General features: G+C 40.0%; 3 protein-coding genes across 4 annotated transcripts; 1 reads left to right on the top strand and 2 right to left on the bottom strand.

The window, feature by feature from the left end:
• Window positions 1-481: 481 nt before the first annotated feature.
• On the top strand, window positions 482-12,973 carry slc16a6a (solute carrier family 16 member 6a). Of its 2 annotated transcripts, XM_079397801.1 has the most exons (6): window positions 482-583; window positions 1,449-1,699; window positions 1,834-1,977; window positions 8,126-8,254; window positions 8,377-9,168; window positions 12,617-12,973. In XM_079397801.1, exons 2-6 carry the CDS (start codon window positions 1,462-1,464, stop codon window positions 12,835-12,837), a joined length of 1,524 nt encoding a protein of 507 aa, XP_079253927.1. In that variant the 5' UTR covers window positions 482-583; window positions 1,449-1,461; the 3' UTR covers window positions 12,838-12,973. The 2 variants fall into 2 exon arrangements, with proteins under 2 accessions (XP_079253927.1, XP_079253928.1); XM_079397802.1 differs by lacking the exon at window positions 482-583 and having other exon boundaries at window positions 1,569-1,699; window positions 1,797-1,977.
• A 2,713-nt stretch (window positions 12,974-15,686) lies between these two features.
• On the bottom strand, window positions 15,687-19,417 carry amz2 (archaelysin family metallopeptidase 2; the record flags this gene model as incomplete). The annotated part of the gene is given in 10 exon segments (XM_079398530.1): window positions 15,687-15,815; window positions 15,956-16,074; window positions 16,077-16,128; window positions 17,042-17,167; window positions 17,169-17,206; window positions 17,856-17,892; window positions 17,896-17,972; window positions 18,871-19,044; window positions 19,136-19,252; window positions 19,255-19,417. Coding segments are annotated over 10 exon segments (1,032 nt in total).
• Window positions 19,418-20,832: 1,415 nt separating this feature from the next.
• On the bottom strand, window positions 20,833-26,124 carry LOC306857726 (guanine nucleotide-binding protein subunit alpha-13-like). Its single transcript, XM_079397838.1, has 4 exons — window positions 25,809-26,124; window positions 24,481-24,707; window positions 23,365-23,415; window positions 20,833-22,143 (listed from the first exon to the last, which is right to left on the bottom strand). Exons 1-4 carry the CDS (start codon window positions 26,086-26,088, stop codon window positions 21,571-21,573), a joined length of 1,131 nt encoding a protein of 376 aa, XP_079253964.1. The 5' UTR covers window positions 26,089-26,124; the 3' UTR covers window positions 20,833-21,570.
• Between the last annotated feature and the right edge of the window lie 1,359 nt (window positions 26,125-27,483).

Raw genomic sequence — 27,483 nt, 5'->3', positions numbered from 1 at the left:
TAATGGATCCTGCTTCATCTTTTTATCAACCAAGGATTTCTCATCTTGAAGAAGACTGAAGACCCCTGAATTACATGAATTTACTAATGTAATGTAAAAGGCAGTATGTAATGTAGAATGTAATAATGATATGATCAGTAAAGATCGGTCAAACTAACAGTATGCTATAATCACATAGGAACCAAACACTATCTGAAGTTGCAGATTTTCATAGCATAAAGCACCTTGGAAGTCTCTATGGAGAGCCTTTTCACTGTTGTGTTTGAGCAGAACTTGATAACTGTTATATAACAAACTTTCCCTTGTGCACCAGTCCGTTTTAACCATTCAGCACAGTCACTCCTGCAGCTCCCACTTTACACTATGAAGAGACAGCATGCTCCTTTGACATTCCAGCTCAAGGGAAATGGGGGTTGCTGGTGTGGCCTTTCATTCAGCATCGACTGTAAACCAATCCTCAACTTACTCAACAGCTGTAACCTCCCACCATAGAGGAGCTCAGTGTTTGAGACAGTGGAAGCAGCACCACATGGACTACAGTACAGCAGTGGAGTAACAACATTCCTCTCACTGACAGGATAAGGTATGCATTTTTTTATTTTTTTTGTCGTTCTGACTGTTCAATGTTACAATATATCAATGATTAAATGACTACTACTAAAGAAGTTAAACAATTCACATGGGTCAGGTAGTGCGCGCGCCACACACATATATATGCAGGAAGACACAAAACCACACATTTATATTTATATAGAGGTCCTGACCATATTAACAACCATATGACAAGAAGCTGAGAAAACACGTTCTTGCTGGATTCATGATGGAGCAGCAGGTGGTGTAAGATGGTTGAAAAAAATATATGCTGACTCACCTTGCTTTTGATAACGTACAAAGTTATTAAAAATTCAAACGTATTAAAAGATGAACAAACATTTTTAAATGAACTAAACTTAATATATGTTTAATAAATGTTTATTTGTGACAGTTACGTTACAGGTGTGCTGTTAAAGATGCTTTGAGAAGTTAAAGCAATAACGTTTTTGACTAAGTTTTGTATAATGTTAGGTGAGTAATTTATATAAATATTTACATATATTGTGATATATGATCAATATGATAAATTTAGTTCAGCTTTATTTTAGTTAACAATAACAACACTGGTCTCTAGCACACATCAGAAATTGAACTTAACAGAAACCTCTGTCCCAAAAGCTGATCCATGAAATGGTTAAACTAATTTAATAGCTGATATTGCAGTTGTCTCACGTTTTATAGAATTATTACGTTTTTTCAATTAAACGTCTCTTTACAAGTGGGAATGATCATGGTTGTGCCCAAATACAGTTTATACTGATGGATCTGAGTGGCTGTAAAAGTTCATTCACTTATTTACTCACTATAGCTTACCTTAATCTTACCTTTTTTTTTTTTTTTTGTCACATTCACAGGTCGCAGGTTAAAATGGCACTGTGGATTTTCCGACTAAAAGGCTGTCTTGGCTCTAAAGTGTACTCCGAGGTCCCAGATGGTGGTTGGGGTTGGATTGTGGCTGTGGCCTTTTTCCTGGTGGAGGTGTTCACTTACGGGGTTATCAAAAGTTTTGGGATTTTTCTCAAGGACTTAATGAGTGACTTTGGCGAGAGCAACAGTCGAGTATCATGGATCATTTCAATATGTGTCTTTGTTATGACTTTCACAGGTAAGGTTTGTAACTGTTACTTAAAATTTTGGAATTGTAAAAAATAACTTGCTAGTTTGACGACTCTGAACTGTATGTTTACTCTTTTTTTATATAGGTTCATTTATGTAACTTTGCCATCCATGTCTCTTCAGCTCCATTATCATCAGTGCTGAGTAATCGATTTGGCTTCCAGCCAGTTGTGATGTTTGGAGGATTTCTCATATCTCTGGGCACAATCTCAACAGCTTTCACCAGCTCCATCAATCAGATGTACCTCACTATTGGGATTGTGACAGGTAGGTAAAGCCTTGTAGGCTACTATACATACACAAATGTTCAAACATTTTAGTTAGTAAGTTTAGTGAGTTTAGTAAAACAAACACATCGATTCACTTCAGAAGGCCTTTATTAACCCCCCAGTGTCACAGAAGGACCAGGCTCCTCGCACAGCCAATTACCTCGCTCCACCTCACCTGATTATTAATCACCAGCACCTGCACCTCATTATCACCATCATCACCAGCCACATATAAGCACCTTCACTAGATCACTCAGTGTCCGATCTTGTACCTGCGACAAGGACCGACGCCCTACGAAGCTCTAGTGCTGAGTATACCTCTCTTATCATTATTTACCTGCTACTTACCTTCTGCCTTGTCCTTCTCCGTTCCCTCTCCATCATCAGATCCTGTTTGGCTGTTGTGGCTGTCCGCTACCTTCCGTAGTCCTGGCACACCGATCTCCAGAGACCTGCCAAGACAAGAGAGACATTCTAAGAATCACCGATCACCAATCACCACTATCCGCACGTAGTGTGACTCACCTGGGTTGGAAAAGCTATCACCGTTGTTGTGTGACTGAGCACCTGAATAAAGCACCGATTGTTTTACTTACCTCTGTGTGGACTGTTCCGATACAGAAGATCGGACCAAGAAGGCTTAAAGGATGAGTACGAGCGACCCATTTCAGGAATTGGTTGACACACTCAGGAGGATACTTATCCGTCCTTCCTCACCACCACGACCGGTCTCTGCACCTACCTCAGTCACTTCCGCAACAACCTCTTCTTCACCTATAATGTTCGCCAGTCCCATGGCCCGACCAGCGCCCTACTCAGGTGATCCGGAGGAGTGCAACGGTTTCCTGCTTCAGTGCTCTTTAACTATTGATTTACACCCGCAGATGTTCTCTACTGATCAAGCTAAAATAGCCTTTATAATCACTTCCCTCACGGGCCCGGCGCTGAGATGGGCTGAGACGATCCTTAGTCAGGCTGGACCTGCTACACAGTCATATCCTCAATTCCTCGCCCACTTTAAAGAAGTCTTCAGCAACTCCCCGGGTGATTCTACGGTTGGTGAGCAGTTATATAAACTTAGACAGGGAACCATGGATATTCGCCAGTATTCCCTGAAGTTTCGCACCCTCGCAGCCGCGAGCGGCTGGAATGAACCATCGCTCATCACAGCCTTTCGTCAAGGTTTGAATTCTCGTCTCCAGTATCAGCTGGCCGCTTACGACGACACTTATGGGCTAGAGAAATTCGTTCAACTCGCAATCCGATGTTCCAATCGTATGAAGGCTGTCTCCATGGAATCCACATCTACCGTTGACACTCCTCCCCCTCGCCAGCCAGAGGCTCGACCGGAACCCATGCAGACAGACTCCTTTCATCTGTCCCCTACTGAACGACAACGTCGCATCAACAATGGTTTGTGCCTATACTGTGGAAGCTCCGAGCATGATATCCAGTCCTGCACCCTTCGACCACCTAGACTTCTGGTAAGTGGCGTTCAACCCCAAGTCGACAAGATGAATCCCTTATCTACCTGTGCTAATATTGTCCTCGATACTCACCTCATACCCGTCACAGTCCTCCTTGACTCCGGTTCAGCGGGGAACTTCATCTCGGGAAGGCTCTGCCGTCAGCTCAAGCTCACTCCCGTTGCGACCGAGACCTCTTACCAAATCCAAGCCATAACAGGTACGCCACTCACCCGCCGTCTAGTTAAATATAGTGTAGGTCCCCTGTCACTTCGTCTTGGACTGTTACATCACGAATCCATCCATTTGCTCCTTTTAGAAGAATCCACCGTCGATATTGTTTTAGGTCGACCCTGGCTGGTGAAACATAACCCCATTTTATCCTGGACCTCGGGAGAGGTCCTAAGATGGGGTACTAATTGCTTCCCTCGTTGCTTCCCACATTTACCCAAACCACAATCACCTAAGACCCAAGATCTTCCACTCCAGACGACCAGTATCGAGAGCCCGGTGGAGAAGCAATCGGTGGAAATTCCCCCGGATTATGAAGCATTCCGCGACGTTTTCTGCCCTAAGCGCGCATCACGTTTACCACCTCATCGGCCATGGGACTGTGCAATAGACCTAGTTCCGGGTGAACCAGTACCACGGGGTAAGATTTATCCCCTCTCTCTCCCTGAACAGAAGGCGATGGAGGAGTATATTGAGGAGGCCCTCAACCAGGGATATATTGTACCATCCACTTCCCCTGCTGCATCCAGTTTCTTCTTTGTCGCCAAGAAAGATGGAGGCTTAAGACCCTGCATTGATTACCGTAAACTAAACCAAATCACCGTCAAATACAGATATCCCCTTCCTCTTGTCCCGGCGGCTCTCGAACAACTCCGCGGTGCCACCATCTTCACCAAACTGGACCTCCGCAGTGCGTACAACCTCATCCGCATAAGAGAGGGGGACGAATGGAAAACAGCCTTTATCACCCCTACTGGTCACTACGAGTATCGGGTTATGCCCTATGGACTTGTCAACGCCCCCTCTGTCTTCCAGGGCTTTATGCATGAGGTGCTCCGGGAGTTTCTACATCGATTCGTCATCGTTTACATCGACGACATCCTCATTTATTCCCGGAGCCTGGCCGAACATCGCCACCACGTTGCGGAGGTCCTCCAACAACTCCGGAAATTTCAATTGTACCTCAAGGCCGAAAAATGTCTCTTCCACCAGTCTTCAACCCATTTCCTCGGTTACATCATAAATCAAGGTGGCACCCGTATGGACAGGAGGAAGGTGGAAGCCATCGCCACCTGGCCACGTCCAACCACCATCAAAGAGCTGCAACGTTTTCTTGGATTTTCAAACTTCTACCGTCGCTTCATCTCTAATTACAGTACCATCACCAGTCCTCTCACAGATCTCCTGCGGGGCAGTAAGAAGACCCTATCCTGGGATATCAATGCCACCAATGCATTTAACCGTCTCAAAGAGGCCTTCACCACGGCACCACTCCTAGTCCATCCAGACCCGAACTCCCCGTTTATTGTGGAAGTTGACGCCTCAACCACTGGGGTTGGTGCGGTATTGTCCCAGCAGCAGGGGAAACCTCCTAAACTCCATCCATGCGCCTTCTTCTCCAAAAAACTCAGCCCGGCGGAGAGGAATTATGACATCGGCAACCGTGAGCTACTAGCTATCAAGTTAGCCTTGGAGGAGTGGAGACACTGGCTAGAGGGAGCATCTCAATCATTCACTGTACTCACTGATCATAAGAACCTAGAATACCTCCGTGAGGCCAGGCGTCTCAACCCCCGTCAAGCCCGCTGGGCTCTATTCTTCACCCGGTTCAACTTCCAGATTTCATATCGCCCAGGTACTCGGAATATCAAAGCCGATGCTCTATCATGAATTCATTCTCCAGAGGAGCCTACCGATGAGCCAGAACGTATTCTACCCACCAACATAATTGTGAACCCCATTGCCTGGTCCTCTCCACCAGTCGTCTCAGACACTCCTCCAGCCAATCCGCCGGGCTGTCCTCCAGACCACCAATATGTTCCTCGGACACAGCGCACTCCCCTCATTCACTCTTCTCACACATCTCTTGGTACTGGTCACCCAGGGGCCAACGCAACTCTCTCGCTGCTAAAAGAACGCTTCTGGTGGCCTAACATGGCTAGGGATGTGAGAAGGTTCGTTCAGGGCTGCCCAGAGTGCGCCAAGGCCAAAAGTTCCCGACATCTTCCTGCTGGCAAGTTAATACCTCTACCCATTCCTAATCGCCCCTGGTCACACTTAGGAGTAGATTTCATAACCGACCTGCCACCATCCGACAACCACACATGCATCCTGGTTATTATTGACCGATTTTCCAAGTTTACTCGACTCATTCCTCTGCCTGGGCTACCCACTGCCATGCAAACAGCTGAACTCCTCTTCAACCACGTATTCAGATATTTTGGTCTCCCCGAAGACATTGTATCCGACAGTGGACCCCAATTCATCTCCCGTGTCTGGAAAGCCTTCTTTTCTCTCCTAAGTGTGACCATCAGTCTAACCTCCGGATACCACCCACAGTCAAATGGGCAGACTGAACGAAAAATCCAGGAAATAGGGCGATTCCTGAGAACCTTCTGTCATAGCCGCCAGAACTCCTGGAACCAGTTCCTTGGCTGGGCCGAGTACGCCCAGAACTCTCTCCGGCAAGCCTCTACTGGACTCACTCCCTGCCAGTGCGTACTCGGTTTCCAGCCTCCCCTGTTCCCGTGGTCCGGGGAACCCTCGGATGTTCCTGCAGTGAATCACTGGTTCCAAGAGAGCGAGGGAGTCTGGGACTCCGCACACCATCACTTGCAGCAGGCTGTGCGCAGGCAGAAGATCACCGCAGATGCCCGTCGATCTCCAACTCCCACTTACCTGCCGGGTCAAAAGGTATGGCTTTCTACACGGGACATTAGGATGCGCCTGCCTAGCCGCAAGTTGAGTCCCAGATTCGTTGGCCCCTTCAACATCTTGGAACAGGTCAACCCGGTCACGTACAAATTACAACTTCCGGCACATTACAAAATCCATCCTACATTCCATGTCTCTCTTCTAAAACCCTACTATCCCTCTGTTTCCCCAGAGCCTGGTCCTGATGAGGAACCCCCTCTCCCGCTTATCATCGACGGGGCCATCTACAAGGTTCATGACATCTTAAACTCCCGGCATCGTGGTGGCAGACTGGAGTACTTGGTGGACTGGGAAGGTTACGGCCCGGAGGAACGGTCTTGGATCCCCAAGGATGATGTTCTTGATCCCAGCCTACTAGAGGACTTTCATGCTGCTCATCCAGATTGTCCTGCACTTCGAGGCCGAGGCAGACCACCACGACGCCGAGGTCGGCCCTCAGGAGCGGTCCGTGGGGAGGGGGGGTACTGTCACAGAAGGACCAGGCTCCTCGCACAGCCAATTACCTCGCTCCACCTCACCTGATTATTAATCACCAGCACCTGCACCTCATTATCACCATCATCACCAGCCACATATAAGCACCTTCACTAGATCACTCAGTGTCCGATCTTGTACCTGCGACAAGGACCGACGCCCTACGAAGCCCTAGTGCTGAGTATACCTCTCTTATCATTACTTACCTGCTACTTACCTTCTGCCTTGTCCTTCTCCGTTCCCTCTCCATCATCAGATCCTGTTTGGCTGTTGTGGCTGTCCGCTACCTTCCGTAGTCCTGGCACACCGATCTCCAGAGACCTGCCAAGACAAGAGAGACATTCTAAGAATCACCAATCACCACTATCCGCACGTAGTGTGACTCACCTGGGTTGGAAAAGCTATCACCGCTGTTGTGTGACTGAGTACCTGAATAAAGCACCGATTGTTTTACTTACCTCTGTGTGGACTGTTCCGTTACACCCAGAGCCACGTGGAGTATTTTTTTTGATAGATGGATGCACTATTTTTGGGCTTCAAAATCTCGACCACCATTCACTGCCATGATAAAGCTAGGAAGAGCCAGGATATATTTGTTTAATAACTCTGATTGTATTAGTCTGAAAGAAGAGAGTCATACACCCATGGCTTGAGGGTGAGAAAATCATGGGGTAAATTTAGTTTTTTGGTGAACTATCCCTTTAAATTGATGAAAAGTTACAGTAAATACATTTATAACGTCCCGAACGTTTTCTATTTCAAATAAATGCTGTTCTTTCGATCCTTCTATTCTTCCAGGAACCTTGAAAAAACATGTATCACGGTCTTCACAAAAATATTATGCAGCAGTCATGTTCAACATTGATAATAAGTTGTTTGATAAAATGTTGTTTGAGCACCATATCGATCATATTTGAATTATTTCCGAAGGATCAAAAAGAGAACAAGAACAGAAATATATGCAGAGGAAATATCATACCTGTATAAGTCTGAAACATTGGATCCCTTTTCATTATTATTATTTTTTAATTAACTTTATTATAACTGTAATGAACTCTATCGTGGTAAAATAAAGGATAACAACAACAAAAAAATTATGTTTATAACTAAACTGCTCCAGGATTGTCTGTAAGTATATACATTTTACAATAAAAACTAGTAATTTATATGTTTGATTAAGAAGTTTGATTTACTAACTAAAAGCAAAACCAAGATGAACAAAGCATCTAATGATTTTTAGATGCCTCTTCCTTTCTGTAGGACTGGGCTACTGTCTGACATTTCTGCCAACCGTCACAATCTTGTCCCAGTACTTCAGCAGACGTCGTTCTGTGGTCACAGCCATGGCCTCCACTGGAGAGTCATTTGCTATATTTGCTTTTGCTCCAGGTGAGGGCAGGCATGCTCATCTGCAATGTAATATCATCACATATTATGTGTCATTATGTTAAAATAAGTGTTTCATAATTGTAACACACAGAGTCAAACATATTGCTTTCTTGTTTCTGCAGCCTTCACAGCTCTTAAGAACTTCATTGGCTGGAGGAACACAATGGTGGTGATTGGAACGTTACAGGGCATCACTATTATCTGTGGGGCTCTGCTCTGTCCCATAGTCATTAAACCTAAGACTTCTCCAACAGGAACTGAGCAGAAGTTCACATGCTCTCTTCCTGAAGAACAAATGCAAGGCTTTGCTAGCTCTGGAGATTCAGGTGTACAGTCACTTGATGAGCTGAAACTGGGTGTCAAATCTGGGAAGGAACAGAGAGAAGCGGAACCACTTCAGATCCCTCCAAAACAACAGGACGTATCAACCAAAAATAAGCTCTTGGATCTGACTGTACTAAAAGAAGGCAGTTTCTTATGTTATTCAGCCTTTGGCCTTTTTGCAACACTGGGCTTTTTCGCCCCACAGTTGTATGTGGTGGAGCTCAGCGTCAGTTTGGGTACCAAGAGGGACAAGGCTGCCTATATGCTGTCAACAATGGCCATTGCTGAGATCTTTGGACGTCTCTCCATTGGATGGGTCCTGAACGGAGGGCGTATCAGGAAGATCTACGTACTTCTTGGATGCGTGTCACTGATGTGCCTGGTGCTGATGTTGTTTACTGTGGTAAATGGCTTCTGGGGACTGGCGGTGTGCTGTGTGCTTTACGGCTTCTTACTTGGGAACATTGCATCCGCACACATCCCAATGTTGGCAGAGGACGATGTTGTAGGGATCCAGAGGATGCCCTTAGCTGTAGGCGTCTACGTCTGTATTCAGAGCTTCGCAGGACTGGCTGGTCCACCATTAGGAGGTAAGAAGTATTAAATGTTTTGCGCTATCATTCAAAGTTTTGGGGTTGGTATGATTTTTTTTTAATGTTCCACATTTTTTCGAATTCTAAATTAATGACTGTTTTCTACTGTAATATACACTGCTAAAAAATGGAACACTTAATCACAATCATAACATCAAGTCATTTAAACTTCAAGGGTATCAATCTGTCCAGTTAGGAAGCATAAGTGACTGAGAATCAGTTTCTCCTGCTTTGGTGCAAATGAAAGTGACAACAGGTGCACTGGAGAGGCAAAAACAAGACCACCCTCAAAAAGCGAATGGTTTTGCAGTTGGTAGCCACAGATAATTGCTCTCTCGTTATCCTTCCTGACTGATTTGTCTTTAGTTTTGTGTTTTGTTTTACGGTTCTTCTCACTACTTGTAGCACGAGGCAGTACCTGCAACCCAATCAGATTGCACAGGTAGTCCAGATCCTCCTAGATGGTACATCTATATAAGCCATCACAAGGAAGTTTGGTGTGTCTCCCAGCACAGTCTCATGAGCACTGAGGAGATAATTGGAGACAGGCCATTACACGAGGAGAGCTGGACAGGGCTGTAGAAAGGACTGGCATAGAGAGGTATGGAGGACCCAGCAGCAGGACTGCTATCTGATCCTTTGTGCAAGGAGGAACAGGAGGAGCACTGCCAGAGCCCTCCAAAATGGCCTCTAGCAGGCTACTGGTGTGTACTTCTGACCAAACTGACAGAAACAATCTGCCAGAGGGTGGCATTAGGGCAGCATGAGGGTCCTGTTGTGGGACCTGTGCTAGCACCATGCAGCTTGATTGGCATATGCCAGTGAACACCAGAATTGGCAGATCTGCCATTGGTGTCCCATTCTCTTCAGGGATCAGAGCAGGTTCACACTGAGCTCATGTGACAGACTTGAAAGAGTCTGTATATGCCATGGAGAACATATTGCTGCCTACAGCATAATCCAGCATGACCTTTTCGGTGGTGGGTCAGTAATGGAATATCCTTGGAGGGTCGCACAGACCTCTATTTGCTAGCCAACAGTACCCATGCTGTTAGGTCCCGGGAAAAAATCCTCAGAGCCACTGTCAGAACTTACGCTGGTGCAGTGGGCCCTGGACTCCTCCTGGTGCAATACCTGGGCTCATGTGGTCAGAGTGTGTAGGCAGTTTCTGGATGAAAAAGGTATTAATGACATTGACTGGCCCTCATGTTCCCCACACCTGAATCCAATTGAGAACCTCTGGGACGTTGTGTCAGAGCATCCCAAGCCATTAAGGAGCACCAGGAGAATGTCCAGGAGCTCACTGATGCCCTGATCCAGGTCTGGCAGGAAATGTCCTAGGACATCCTTCATCTCATCAGTAGCATGCCTAAATGTTGTCAGGAGTGCATACTGGCACGTGGGGGCCACACACACTACGGACTTACATTTTGAGTTACTTTGGGGAAATTCATGCAAGTTCAGTCAGCAGGTAATTTAAATTTTATGCTTTGATTTTCGATGCGATTTTGAATCCAGCCCTCAGTGGGTTGATTATTTGTGTTTCCATTGACCATTGTCACATAATTTTGTTCTCAACAAATTACACAATTTTATTCATTGAGATCCATAATTGTATGATTTAAGTGTTTCCTTAAATTTTTTGAGCAGTGTTTTTAAAATATAATTTATTTCTGTGATGGCAAAGCTGAATTTTCAGAAACCATTACTCAGTGTCATATGATCCTTAAGAAATCAATCTAATTTGCTGTTTTGGTGCACAAGAAACATTTAATATTGCATTTTTTATTACTCAATGTTGAAAACAGTTGTGCTGTTTAATATACAGTACCAGGCTATATTTTTCAGGATTCAGTGTATACAGGTACATCTCAAAAAATTAGAATAACGTGAAAAAGGTCAATATTTTTTGTCACTCATTTCAGAAAGTGAACCCCATATATTATATATATTTATTACACATAGAGTGAAATATTTCAAGCCTTTATTTCTTGAAATTTTGATGATTATAGCTTACAGATAATGAAAACCCAAAATTCAGTATCTCAGAAAACTAGAATATTACATACGTTCAATAAAAAAAAGGATATTTTAAACAGAAATGTCAGACGTCTGAAAAGTATGTTCATTTCTATGCACTCAATACTTGGTTGGGCCTCCTTTTGCATGAATTACTGCATCAATGCGGCGTGGCATGGAGGCAATCAGCCTGTGGCACTGCTCAGGTGTAATGGAAGCCCAGGTTGCTTTGATAGCGGCCTTCAGGTCATCTGCGTTGTTGGGTCTGGTGTCTCTCGTCTTCCTCTTGACAATAGTCTCTATGGGGTTCAGGTCAGGCGAGTTTGCTGGCCAATCAAGCACAGTAACACCATGGTCACTGAACCAGCTTTTGGTACTTTTGGTAGTGTTGGCAGGTGCCAAGTCCTGCTGAAATGAAATCAGCATCTCCATGAAGCTTGTCAGCAGAAGGAAGCATGAAGTGCTCTAAAATTTCCTGGTAGATGGCTGTGTTGACTGTGGACTTCAGAAAACACAGTGGACCAACACCAGCAGATGACATGGCAGCCCAAATCATCACTGACTGTGGAAACTTCACACTGGACTTCAAGCAACATGGATTCTGTGCCTCTCCACTCTTCCTCCAGAATCTGGGACCTTGATTTCCAAATGAAATGCAAAATTTACTTTCATCTGAAAAGAGGACTTTGGACCACTGAGCAACAGTCCAGTTCTTTTTCTCCTTAGCCCAGGTAAGATGCTTCTGACGATGTTTCTGTTTCAGAAGTGGCTTGGTAGCCCTTTTCCTGAAGACGTCTGAGCGTGGTGAGTCTTGATGCACTGACTCCAGCTTCAGTCCACTAATTGTGAAGCTCTCCCAAGTGTTTGAATCAGCTTTGCTTGGCAGTATTCTCAAGCTTGTGGTCATCCCTGTTGCTTGTGCACCTTTTCCTACCCAAATACTTCCTTCCAGTCAACTTTGCATTTAATATGCTTTGATACAGCACTCTGTAAACAGCCACACCTTTCAGTAATGACCCTCTGTGACTTACCCTCTTTGTGGAGGGTGTCAATGTTCGTCTTCTGGATCATTGCCAAGTCAGCAGTCTTCCCCATTATTGTGGTTTCAAAGAACAAGAGATACCCGGAATTTATACTGTATGGATGGTCATTAATTGAAACTCAAATGTAAATATTCTAGTATTTTGAGATACTGATTTTTGACTTTCATGAGCTGTAAGCTCTAATCATCAAAATTAAAACTTTTGAAATGTTTTACTTTACATGTAATGAATCTAAAATATATGAAAGTTTCACTTTTTGAAATGTTAAAAGAAAAAATGAACTTTTTCATGATATTCCAATTTTTTTAGGTGTACCTGTATACAGTAGAATGCAAAACTCCCCGAACAAGCAACTTACTGCATTTCCTTCTCAAATATTCTAGGTGTCCTTGTGGATGTTGCACAAAATTACAGGGCTGCATTCTACTCCTGTGCTGCGGGAATGGGACTAGGTGCCATCTTCCTTGGGCTCGTACGTCCAGCTAAGACAGGTCAACTGTGCTTCAGGAAGGACAATGGACAGAATAACCCCATAGTGGAGCAAGTGTCCAAAGACAAACCAGAGGAAATTCTAGAAGTGGACAATCAAGATATTAAGTCTTGACTTCCTTTGGTGAATTTAGCAGGACTTTAGGAACTATCAGACCTGGTGATAACATAGGAAAACTTTTACAACTAGTACTAAAATATAACAACATTATGATTTATAATAATCGCTTAAAGGGTTAGTTCACCCAAAAATGAAAAATCAGTCATCATTGACGCACAAGAACCAATTAGGTTTTTTTCTCACTTTTTCCCCAAGTGCTGTTGAGTTTCCGTTTACCATATTTTATGTGCTCTATATATATGTATGTTGATGTTAATATGTGAAAATGAAAGTTTCATTGGTGTGGAGGTTGGAATGGCATGAGGATGTGTAAAAGATGACAGAATTTTCATTTTTGGGTGAACTAACCGTTTAAGATGTGCAAACGTAGTTTATACACCGAGATCATATACAGTGCCCTCCAAAAGTATTGGAACAGTAAAGACAAAATTGCTCAGTTGGCTGTGGAGTCAAGACATTTACAAATATGATTAAAAGATGAATATGAGACAAAACTACAGAATGTCACATTTTATTATTGGGTGATTCAACACATATATGTTTTACCAGCTAAGAAGTTCAGCACTTTTAGAGTTTCATCCCTCTATCTGATGTGAGCATAAGTATTGGAACAGTTGCCTCACAGGTCTTTCTAAGTGATCAGCTGTGTCCTGTTGCATTAATTCTTCAGATATTAAAAGCAGAAAAGCAGGGAATGTGTCGTATCAGTTATATCCATTACTTCTGCAACCTGAATCTTGCATTCGATGATGACACACACAAACCAGGATGAAGATGAGGGAGCTGACTTTGAGAGAAAAGCAAGCAATTTGGATGCTAAAAGAAAAGAGGAAGTCAATTAGAGCTCTAGCAAAAATAAAGGGCATGGAGAAATCAAGAGTTTGGAAACCACCAGGAACCAACAAGACCTGATCGGCTAAGAAAACAACAGTAGTTGATGACAGACAAATCATAAAAGCTGTGAAAATTAACCCTAAAAGATGTGTCTGTAAAATCACCAACAACTTCCAGAAAGCTGGGTGATGCTCTGACAATTTACTGTCCTCAGGAGACTGTGACACAGAATTACAGATGCTACACAGCAAGATGCAAACCTCTGACCAGCACCAAAAATACAAAGGCAAGATTAGAGTTTGCAAAAAAGCACAAAGGTGAGCCAGAAGAGTTTTGGAACTGTGTTTATGGACCGATGAGACAAAGATGAACCGTTATCTAAGGTATGGGAAAGCAAAAATGTGGTGAAAAAAAAGGGAACTGCAATGATCCCAAGCATACAGCCTCATCTGTAAAGCATGGTGGAGGTGGTGTCGTGGCATGGGCATGCATGGCTGTCTCTGGAACAGGCCCTCTCAACTTTACTGATGACTTAATGTATGATGATAGTAGCAGAATGAATTTTGAAGGGTACAAAACCATCTTGCCTACCAATATTCAAGAAAATGCCACCAGATTCATTGGGAAGTGCTTCATGTTGCATCAGGACAATGACCCAAAACACCCTGCCAGTTCAGTCAAGGAATTTATAAGGGCAAAGAAATGGAAAGTCTGGTGATGTCTATGGGTCACAGACTCACTGCTGTGATTGTGCGCAAAAGATTCACAACTAAATAATAGCTTTTAATCTTTTATATCTGCCTTATGTTCAACTGTCCCAATACTTATGCTCACATCAATGAGTGGGGTGAACTCTAAAAGTGCTGTTCTTTTTATTTGGTAAAACATGTGTGTTGAAACGGCTAATAATAAAATGTGACATTCTGTAGTTTTGTCTCATATTCATCTTTTAATCATATTTGCAAATGTCTTGACTCCACAGCCAACAGAGCAATTTTGTCTTTACTGTTTCAATACTTATGGAGGGCACTGTATGTGATTTTCATAGTACACTATATTAGCAGTAGCTGTCATGAAAACTATGATTACACTAGAAAAACACAGTTATGAATGTTTGTAATTATAAACATTAAGTCTTTTGTTGATTAGAATTCTAGATGCAAAAGAAGCACAAACTGTGAAACAGCAATGACCAAAGATAATGCTGAATTCAGCTACTAAGGTTAACAATGTAAATGTTATAGAAAAGGGTTAGAAAGAGGTATTTGATTCTTTATTTTTAAAAATAACCTTTTTACTATTTGAAAAAGAACTTTCAACTAGTATACTACAACACCTGTCTTCTAACTGGATACTAAAACCAGGTAAACAACTTTATTAATGCAAATAGTGTTGTTTAGTCTTCCGATGCTCATGACGCAGTGTTATCAACTGTGGATTATATTTGCATCTCTATTATAAAGAGATAACTGTGAATGCAAGGCTTTACAAAGCGCAGGTTGATGTAACTGTGAAATAAAGACAAAGGATTTCCAAAGTAATGCAACGCCAAATTCAAATGTGAAAGTGTCTTATAAGACTGCTTCATCACTTACCTCTTTAGTAAAACTAAATTAGTTATTTGAAATACTGTCACATGACTTGAATTTTATAATGGAAAGAAATTATATTTGTTGTATGTTCAGTGAAATGTGAATATGTGGTTTTGTGAGGTCTTCTGTTTCTGCACAATAGACACAATTGTTATTATAATCTTTAAATCAGATTGAAAAATAAACTATTTTAGACTGTTGTCTGAAAATTGTTTTCTGATTTTACTCACATTTAAAAATCAAACAAAAGAGAGAAATAAAACTTTTTTTTTTGTTTGATCCATACATCATCCATACAAATAAAAATAACTATTTACATACACTTTTACTTTTATTTTCTCAGCAGAAGCTTTCTCACCAATGCTCTCTACTTGCCTTGACATTGCTTGTAGGGAGCAAAAGATCATATTGGCTGGCTCATGATTTTTCACCTTCCAATATTCGTAAGCACTTATACAACCAGTGTTTATACTCTTGGAAGGCTTGAGTGGGTTTTGAATGTTGTCCATTGCTGGCAGCTCCATCTTCAATCCAGTGCAGTAAGGCCTGTAGAGTAACATACTATACTGATTTATTTAAGTTAGTGATGTTCAAATGTTCAGTTATATCAGTTTACTAGAGAGTGTTTCAAATAGTAATATCCACTGCTGCAAACTACAGTCAGTTATGGAAGGGTGTGGTCTTACCTTGTATCTGTCAGCTATTTTGAATCCAATGGCAGACTGTAGTTTACGCAAACAGATGGGGCAGAGGTCAAGTGGTCGATGGTCAGACTCCTCTAAGTGATTGGAGCCTTGCATGAGTTTAGCCACTGGCAATGTTTCACACCGAATATATGTCCAATCTCATGCGTCAGGGTCTACCACAGATGCATAAATAAGAGTTCAAATAAAACGTTTAGTATGTTTATAAACTGTTTTCTATGAAAGCATATTTCTTCAACATAATGAAAAAATAAAAAGGGTAATTGTGAAATTTGAATTCACAATTCTGGCTTTTTCCTCATAATTCTGAGTTTACATCTTGCGATTTTGACATTTTTGTTCCCTTTACTTCATATCTTTTTAAGTTTACATCTGACTTTTTCTCACAACTGAGATTAACATCTCTCAATACTGACTTAATCACAATTTTGAGTTTACATTTCAATTTTTCCAAAAACTGTGAGAAAAAAATTCAGAAATCTGAGATATTACTCAGAATGGTGAGAAAAAAAGTCAGCATTGTGAGATTAAAAAAAAAGTGTCAATTACCTTTTTTTTTATCCTCTGGTGAAAACAAGCTTCCATAATTTTGTGTTTTCGAAATATATTATTGGGTGTATTACATTTACATTTAGTCATTTGGCAGACGCTTTTATCCAAAGCGACTTACAATTGGGGAATACAAAAAGCGATTAATCTAGCAGATCTCAAACTTCTGGAGGGGATGTAGGTTCGTAATAGTGAGTGGAAGTAGGAGGGTGCTGAGCCTGTGGTAGTTCTGTACGCAAGCATTAGTGTCTTGAACTGGATGCGAGCTGCCACTGGTAGCCAGTGCAAGGAGATGAAGAGAGGTGTAACATGCGCTCTTTTGGGCTCGTTGAAGATCAGTCGTGCCGCTGCATTCTGAATCATTTGTAGAGGTTTGATTGTGTTTGATGGCAGACCAGCCAGAAGAGCATTGCAGTAGTCCAGTCTAGAAACAACAAGGGCCTGTATTACAAATCGTTAAAAATATTCATGCATTTTGTGAGGGTTGCGCAGTTTAGAAGCCAAGTCATCTCATTTCACCTTGCAGGAGCGGAGGAGGAGAGTGCTAGTGATTGGAGGAGTGTAGTAATTCTCAAACACTGAGTAGTCTCCTTGCTTCTGTTTAATTTTCTTCTTCAGACGTCCTGCATAGCTTCTCTGGTAAAAAATGATCATCATATCGGGCAAAACTGAATACTCCCAATCCTATAGAAACAAAAAGATTCACACTTCATTGAAGTGCTAAAATAACAAAAGGTTTATTAAAGGGATAGTTCACCCAAAACAAATAATTCTGTCATTAATTATTCACCCTCATGTCGATCCAAACCCTTAAGACCACAAATTAAGATATTTTTGATGAAGTCCGAGAGCTCTCTGACCCTCCATAGACAGCACGATCAAGGCACAGGAACGTAGTAAGGACATCGTTAAAATGGTCCATGTGACATCAGTAGTTCAAGCGTAATTTTACAAAGCTACGAGAATACAACAAAAATAACTATAACTTTACTCAACAACTCTTCTCCTCTGCAACAACCTGGTACCATTTTGGAGAGTATCACGACGCATGTGATACTCTCCAAAATGGCGTTAGGTGGTGCTTGCTGTCTATGGAGAGTCAGAGAGCTCTCGGATTTCATCAAAAATATCTTAATTTGTGTTCTGAAGATGAACGGAGGTCTTATGGGTTTGGATTGACATGAGGGTGAGTAATTAATGACAGAATTTTCATCTATGGGTGAACTATCCCATTAAATAAAAAAAGACACTGTGCTACAATCACAACTTTGCTTTCGAGTTACAATAGGATTTGCAGCATTAACAAAACCATGGCTACTAAATCAAAAATGACCTTCAGTGAGAGAAGCCTGGCCAAAAACAAAATTCCACTACTCTCTGGGGTATAAGTCGATCATGGTGATCCTCACAATGCAAAAAGCAGCTCTAGGCTTCAAATTCAACAGGTCTCCTATAAACATATAAAGAAAGCATTAAGTTTACTTACAAGTCAGTGTGAATTGCTGTTTGCAACCAATCTTATTTCCATAATATACTGTATATAGTTTGTAAAACAGATTTTATTCATTGACTGGATGAATTAGGTGTTACATACCAAAATATAGCTCAAACGTAATTCAATCTTGCTAAAATGTTGCCTAAATAACTTACTAATAAATGACTAATTACTAAAAGTAATTTCAGCAGAAAAGTCTTCAGAGGAACAGCAAGTTATTTTGATCATAATTTAAGATTATCAATGTATTTTTTAATAACAAATATACTATACATTTGTTCAAAGGTTTGGGATTGGTAAAAATTTTTTAATGTTTTTGAAGACTCTTATGCTGTCCAAGGCAGTATTTATTTGATAAAAAAAAATGTAAAATTGTTAAATATTGTTACAATTTAAAATGACTATTTTCTATTTTAATATATTTTAAAATGTAATTAATTCCTGTGATGGCAAAGCTTGATTTTCAGCAGCCATTAGTCCAGTCTTCAGTGTCACATGAGCCTTCAGAAATCATTTTAATATGCTGACTTTGTGCTGAAGACACACTGAAAAATTGATTCTTTGTTGAATTTTGCAACAAATGTCTTTTCTGTCACTTTTGATCAATTTACTGCTAAATAAAATAAATTCATAAAAAAATACATCTTACTGTCCCCAGTTTTGAGGTGTAGTGTGTATAAAAAAAATGTACAAATATAAATTTGCATGTTCAAAATATGACCAAGAAATGCATTAAGTAAATAAATTCTGTGTGAATTTTGATTAACAAACGTTTTATATATGTTGCTAAAAAGCTTCCTAGACCCAGACCCAGCCAGTGGTTCTGGTTAAGTTCAGTAGCAGCAGTACTAACCAGCATGAAGCTGAAGGTTGTGTGTGTTGTCGTTGATGCGAAATGAACAGGCTGTTGAAGAAACTGCTACCGGTGGTAAAAGCTTGACCACTAGTCTGTAATAAAATGCCTGGCAGTAGTCCTTCAGCCATTCAACACACTGCTCTGCCACAACAGCTCCTTCCCCAAAAGAGCCTGTGCATTGAAGTGATAAAATTACAAATGTAAATATACTACTAATAATAAATGACACATTTAAGCAGTTTTACATACTAAGTGCTCTAACCAATAGTTTGAATGTAGATGGTATTATGCCCACTGCTTGGAGAACGGCGGTACGGGTTAATGTAAAAACTCTGAAAGTCTTGAGGATCCTCTGGATGTGCAGGAATCCAGTCTGAGTGGAGTGAATGGTGATGGGGTTGAAAAGTGAATTGCCAGGCAGCAGTCCTTCTTCTAAAAGTGTCTTCTCTGGTCTGCTGAATTGTTGGTATGTTTCTATTAGGTCTTTCCGTGTGGACAGGAGAGCAGTGTGCAGTCTCTCAACAGGATGCTCAATAACCTGCATATGTCCATAAAAATACACAAACATTTACAAAGTAAAATATTAATCAAGCAAGTAGCCAATAAACACAAAATAAGAAACCTAAAATGCGCGTTCTCAGTATACTGGTGTTATACTGTACTGTCATGTTCTGTGTTCACTGTGACACTTGCACTGTTTTTGCTGCACTGTTAGTGGAAGTGTATTATGACTTATCTGTATCATATAGGCAATATATGCATGCGATAACCTCACGCTATTAATTATTATTAACACAGCCCATTTTTTATATTTAGCACCACGACTTCATAAACATACTGAATGACAGCACAAAAAAGATTAAGTTACCCTAAATGAAAGAGGAAGCTCATGTCAACATATACTAATAAAGCAAAGCTACCTTTAAATGTGTTCTAGGATAAAGGTCGAAGACTGGACTTTTCAGATAAAACGCTGAAAATAGTAAACAGAAACCATAAACTGCATACACCACATTTAGATATCCACTTTGGCTGCCATTGTGGTACCTTTTCAAACGTAAGTCTTTTTAAACCAATAAATATTAATTAGCTTTATTTATTTTAACTACAGACATATATTTTAAAAAGCATATTATATTTACACTGTAAAAAGTAACATTACTGGACCTGGATGAGTAATTAATCCCGTTTATAATTTGTAATATTTCATAACATAATGCACTAACAAAATAACAGCACAAAAATGTGTTTCAGACTATACCTAGAAGGCCATATTAAATACCGTAGGTATTCAGGAATGCTAGATTTTTTATTAGTGGGATGCTGGGTCAACATGGCCTCATTTTTATTTTCTAAAATGAGCGGACAACAGTAAAATGAATACGCAACCATTCGGATAAAATAATCAGATTTAATAAACAGAATTAAACGAATGTGATCAACAAAAAAAACCAGTAAGAAAACACTACACAAAAAGCAAGTGATTATGGCCATGACAAAGATAGACAGCATTGCATGAGCAAAATTTTTTGTACAGATTCTATACATAAACACCTTAATTCAGGCAATCAGTTAATATCAATTTACTACCAACAGTCCGATTACAGTGCTTGTTTTCAATAAGATTATATTAAGACTTAGCCTCTCCATCAACACATTTGAATTTATCTTGCATTAAACCAGCTTTGATTGATCTACAGACATTTAAGGCAAAGGTGACTTTGCTTGGCCTGTTAAAAGAAAAAAAAGTCTGTAGTAACCAATACACAGAAGTACACCTGGACTGCTTTAAAGGTCATTTCATAAAACTCTGAGCTAAAGCAGTCCACTTTAACCTACACAGGAGCAAAGACATAAGGCTACTTTCTGTTTTTAAAGTGAATTCACCCCCCCCCCCCAAAAAAATAATTCTGTATTGAATTTCAAGGCTTCTAGAATACATACAATAAATGTATGGTATTACGTTAGTGTGTAAAATATATAGCTTGGGGGTGGGGGTGGGGGGTAGGGGTAATGTCAGAGCAAAAGAAATTGTACAGACATTCTGTACAAAGACACTTTCCCTTTACATATGAAAAAACTTAATATGTCAAATAAGTACTTCATACAAAAGTACCTTAATTGTACTAATTTAATATCATGATGCGAGTGCAACAAAAAGTTATTTTGAGTGTGGGAAGACAAAGGCTGTGAAACCATGTTCTACTTTCAAAAAACAGACACTGGGGCCTTATATAACCAGACACATCAAGCCCATAACCTGCTGACTGGAGCAGAAGAGCTCTTTGAATTAAATATTTAAAGCCCTGAGTTCTCACACTTTCTTTTTGAAAAGCTTTACCAAAATCAGGTGTTAAGACAATGGGTTACAGGAGTGTTAACAGTTCTATTATACGAAAATATGCGCTCATAAACATACAGTAAACAATCAGAATTACAGCATTTTGGTGAATAACTGAGGACCATTCCTTGGCATATTTGATATGGCAACAAGCAGCTTAAAAAGGTTGCTTTGATATCAAATTCTTTGCATATGTACGTATGACTGTAATATGCACAAAAAAAAAAAATTAAGTTGCATAATTATACTATCTATTTTTCTTCAACCACAATATGTATTGAACCACTTGTACTTCGTATTAAATAAAGTAAAAACCTAATTAAAATGGAATGTTCTTAAAGGCCAATCAGTGCCTTTCATTGTAACATAAGCTGTTTAAGGTTGTCGTGCAAGATGGTGTCTTTGACATCACGGAAGACGAGACGAATGTTCTCTGTGTTAATGGCGGTGGTGAAGTGATGGTAAAGAGGCTTCTGCTGCTGTTCACGACGCTTGTTACGGAAGCATTCGACCAGGAACTTCTGAACATCCTGCAGATTGTGGGGATCCCCTGTGAACTCGGGGAAGTAGTCCTTGATGTTCACATTGTTAACTTTTTCTTCCAGCAAGTCTGTCTTATTGAGGAAGAGAATGATGGAGACGTTGGCGAAGACGCGGTTGTTGGCGATGGCCTCAAAGATGTTGAGTGACTCCGTGAGCCTGTTGGTCGAACGGTCTTCCATGAGCACCTGATCGTATTCGCTGGATGAGACTAGGAAAAGGATGGAGGTCACAGAGTCGAAGCACTCGAACCATCGCTTGCGCTCTGACCGCTGCCCTCCCACATCCACCATCTTGAAAGGAACATTCTTGATCTCAAAGTCGTACTCATGGATACCCTTGGTGGGCTTTCGTGCCAGCAGTATATCCTTTTGGCTGGGCAAGTAGTCCTGGAGATTAAATAAAAAAACAAAAATCAGACAGCCATAATACTACAAGACCCTACACATTTATAAAAATGTAGTACCTGTATTAGAGATGGCCGATATCCCCGTAAAGACAATAAACCAGTAGAAATTACGCTCATGTCACATTGCAGTGCTGTGCTGTGACAAATGCTTATATTTCAATGTTTTTAAGCCTTGCCAATTTAAGCGTTCAAGCTATTTTAAACTGTTCAAAGCCCAATAAGCCACAAATGAGAACTCAATTAGGTACTCGAATGCTGTCCGAGTGACTGTTTCTGTGCCCATACAACAGAAGTGCACAAACAGAAACAATCACGCAAATACCAAATTGAGTTCACTTCTGCAGCTTGTGGTGATTAAGTGGTCAAATACACAGAATGTGATGTCAAAACATCTGTCTTGGTAGTATAGGGGGGGGCATGTGTCAATGCATTAAGTCTTAGAGTGACAGCAGCTGGAGTCTGAGTCATTAATGTCATTTATCAATCAAAGAAAGAAAAAAAAACATTACTCGCTGCTCGACTGAATAACTTTTTTACCTTTAACAAGGATCAATATACATTTATACTACACAGTTAAGATTATGCAGTGCCCCCCCCCCCCCATTTATTCTTCATTCAATTTCTGCAGTATATCTTATTTCTCATAGAACTACCTGAAAAGCTTCAAGCATCATTTAATTTATTTGTATATTCGTTTAATTGCCCTATTGTTCATAATTAGCTTCTTTGTTTGCTTGCAATTAGTAAGCTTGCGAAATTTTTAATTATGTTAAGCTAGTATTGGTTTATAATGTTGCTGTGATATCCAAATTTGTACAAGAATTAACAATTCAATCAATGGCAATTCAAATTTTGATATCATAACCTTTTTCAAGCAAAAATAGCTATTGTGATATATAGTTTTTGTGAAATGGAATTACTCATTGTAATGAGATTTGGGTCACATCGTCCACCCTTAACATGGTACAATGCAACAAAATACGTACCAGTAATTCAATACGGCCAAACTAATGTCAGTACACCCTACCTAGCCTTCCTAATGGATAACAAAATCTGCTTGAACTTTAGGTTTCATTTCATTTCTGTGTACATCTCATGTGTTGTCCTTAAATTGGATCATGTACATACAGGTATACTATCAACTACTTTGTGCTCTAGATACCTGAAGAAGACATTAACATTTAAAATGCAATTTTTTTACCAATTGTCCAAGTTTATCCACATTGTCCAGGAAATACTTCACAGATTCACCCTAAGAAGAAAAAAGATACACATTCATTGTTAGGTCTCCAGTGTGTGAGCTGTGGTGCAGAGGGTGAAACTTTGAATTTGTCTTCTGCTGTGTCCCAATTTCCTTAGTTTATCCATTTCCTGTTACTCTCTACATCCCTGTCCAAAAATTAAATAAATAAAAATAATTGCAAGTTATTCGTTTTTTCTCTCTCTTTCACACTCACACACACAAACAATACAGCATAACCATACAATATTTTCCACCAGATCTTCTGGTCCAAGGCAGACCCTACAATGATATACTAGGTTACTCTGGCCTTATTCAGAAGCAATTTTACCTAACACAAAATCAGGAAAATGAGGCTCTGCAGCATGGCTGCTTATTGGCTTGCTTTGTGGGGTATGCAAATCAGAAGCAAGTAGAGAAAGCGACTTGGTCACCAAAAATGAATGTTTATTGCTAAATAAATACGGATAAACATGTTTTAAATCACAACTTGTACAACAATTGGAGATTTTAGTTGGAAAATTTGAGCTAAATCCTAATCTCAGTCACAAGGGTTCTACCCCTGAACATGCATGATCTTATCTTCATTACTGAAATGCAAACTACACTCATGCACAGACAGAATGCCCTCATTGTCAGGAGTAAAGTCACTTCATTTGTGTTCAACTCATACCCGTGCATTACTCTCAGGTTTCAACCATTATCCACGCTACGCTAACAACAAACATGATTTCTTGAGCATAATTAGACCAATAATATAAAAAAATGGCTCCTTAATTACATTCCAAATACATGAAATATATAAGCAAACATTTCACCGCGATTAATGCTTTGTCGCAAAAACTTGATTGGGAGTAATTATGCAAGTACACTGTGCTTATCTGCCATGAATCATAATACCAAGCTGTTTAACAACAGATCAACATTCCTTCAGGTTCACAGCCCCCACAATTACACAAATCCTATGAAAAAGATTGAGTGGATTCTTTATCCAAAACTTTAGAACCAAGAACAACTGAAATGATCATGTTGAACGATGTACAATAATTAAATAATGAGTGATCATTTCATATTTACCAGCTGAAACTCTCTCCGTCTGTCATAAGCATTCTGAATACCACTGTCTTGCCACAGGGCACGGATGGAGGGCAGGTAGTTCAGAAAGACTTTGGTCTCCACCATCCCTTTGGTTATCAGGGATGAGCGGGTGTCAAAGGCCATCACTGTCTCCCCGTGAACCTGATTCTCAGGATCTCCCCAAGGGATGTGCAGCTTCTCACGGGCATCCACCAGCACTCGGACACCTAAACAGAGATATTAGAAATTAGAGATATTTACATGTTGTATTCCTATAAAAATACATTTGAGGCTGATATGATGTACTTTAAAAAGAAAATGAAATGGCATTAGTTTACTATGCATTCTTTTTTTGTCAACATCATCAGACTTATAAAAATGAAAATCCTTTTTTTATATTTCCCTTTTATAAGGTCAACGAGGTCAGATGGGCTACAGTGAGTTCTAGAACTAAGTATTTTATACAGTATACAAAAAATTCTTATAAAGTGAACAAAATAAATTTACTTCTTAAATAAAATGACTAATAATATGCATGTCGATTTCAGCACCCAAATGGCAAAGAAATTGTTAAGAAGCTAATTTTCCTGAATTATAAGTAGCTAATTTTAGTAGCTAGTAACATTAGAAAAACAGAAATGATTCTACATTTAATAAATGGCATTAAAACTAGTTTAGTAATACATAAAATTAGTCATCCTTATATTAATCATTCATTCATGTAAGGGGATATCTATAATACATATTAAATAAATATTTGTATTGAAAGGTGTTGACTAATATTGAGGAAAAACAAGCATTTTGTCAAAGTGGAAGCAGGAGATCAAACCTAAACATGACTAAAAAGCTTTGTTTTCCTTCCTAACATCTGTAGCATTTGTTCCCGTTTTGTCAGGTATGTCTCAAGAAACAATTGAGATACATATATCAGAATAATGTCATAAAACAATCACACATCCAGATGACTAGACTAACAGACCAAAGTAGGCGCTGTACTTTCTTTCGAAGTTTACTGAAAGTTTTATGTGAGATTTGAACATAGGCTAACGTTACATATGGAAATGTTTTCGAAACAGTCGTGTTTTCTTACTCCATATACTTCATTTGATAGATGTATAACTGGAGTTCAACAAACCCTGAATTCAAGACCACTAGCCTCGCCGTCGTGTATGGGCAGGGTGAGCAATCGAAAGTTTGCGTAAAGTTACGCGAAAGAAGTGGATAAAACACTTCCACCTGCAGCCACAATAAAATTGAGCTTTCATTGAAGTGTTCCTTTTTTAAATAATTTACTTCTCTCTTTCGATTTGAAACTACTGGCGTGGTACCTTTGATAACATTGCTGTAGATCGTATCCCGGAACTCTTCTTTGGCCCGCTGATCGAAGTCCTGCCCATGAATTATGCGCATTTGTTTGAGGAAAGTTGACTTGCCACTTTCGCCTGCTCCTAACAGCAAGATCTTCACCAGTTTCTTCACATAAGTCTTCTCTCGAGACAGGCTTTTATCGATCTCCTTAGACTTTCTAAATTGGTCAATTTCGCCGCTGGAGAGAAGACAACTGGGAATACAAACTATAGCAGTCCGGGAGGGCAGGAAATCCGCCATCTTTGTAGTAACGACTTCATGGATACATCACTCGCTCTGCCGCGCGAGGCGCGTTCACGTGTTCTTTACAAATAGGCGGATACCACGGGTGTGGTTTAATGTTTGGAAATCAGTAAAGTACATTGATAATTATTTATTGTTTAATCAGTTATATTTATTGGGTTGGGAAATTCCTACTAAGCATTAAATTTTCTTGTCTACGTCATGTCCTATCGGATAAAACAGTACTCTGTTTTTACACAACTGACAATATAGTAAATAACATCATTTTTTAATTTTTAAATAATTTGATTTGAGTAATTTTTTTTTTTGCCACTTCTGGCATGATAAGTATTGCAGGTGTTTCTTGTAAATTCTATAACTTCATATTTTACACAGTACTCCATAATCTTAGTAATGTTCATTTAACTGACAAAAATAAGTTCCTTAATGATATCATCGTATATATATATCAACTTGATACTCTGCAGTAGGCCTAGCTTTTTATTTCCATCCTGTTAGGATCCTGTTCATTTGCCATTGTGTAAATAATGAAGTTCTAATTGCCGTCATAAAGTTTTATTGTCCAGAGCATATTTTTAGAAGTCTGCTTCGTCGTTTTACAGACATACCTCCTCAAATTACAACACAAGCATATAACATTTTTTCTTTTCTTTTTTTTTAATTGCAGAGCCTAAATGGTCTGCACTTCAATAACTGTCTGGTTCAGCTCAGCTACCAAATCTGACCTCAGAAGACTACGGAGGGTAGTCCGGACTGCTGAGTGAATCATTGGTACAACCCTCCCCACTCTCCAAGAACTGTACTTATCCAAAGTGAGCAAAAGGGCTGGTAAAATCACTCTGGACCCCTCACATCCAGCAAACAATCTCTTTGAACTGTTACCGTCTGGTCGACGCTACAGAGCTCTGAGCACCAGAACGACCAGACACAAGACACAGTTTCTTCCCTCAGGCAATCCATCTCATGAACACTTGAACTCTTAACAAACACAACGCTATCATTCTTTTTATTTTATTTTTTTATTTAACACACATACTTATTACATTTCAAATTTGCACTTAACATACCTGTACATACTGAATTGTCTATTTTGCATATTGTCCATTTTGTATATTTGTGCATTTTTATTATTATTTTTTTGTTTTGTTATCTGTGTCCTGTCCTGTTGCTGTCAGTCTGTGGAGCTACTGTCACTTAAACAAATTCCTCGAATGTGCAAACATACCTGGCAATAAAGCTCATTCTGATTCTGATAATATGAATGATAATAAAATAAACATTTTACATGCGCAGATTTTCTTTTTCTTTGCAGTAAAACCTTTTTATATACGATAATAACCACAATAAGAAATGGTTTATGGATAATAATAATCAAAAGTTTTTTTTTTTTTT

Source organism: Barbus barbus (assembly GCF_936440315.1).
Source record: "Barbus barbus genome assembly, chromosome: 38".
Classification (NCBI taxonomy): domain Eukaryota; kingdom Metazoa; phylum Chordata; class Actinopteri; order Cypriniformes; family Cyprinidae; genus Barbus; species Barbus barbus.
The sequence above is the reverse complement of the archived record's forward strand: the minus strand, read 5'-3'. Positions and strand labels throughout refer to the sequence as shown.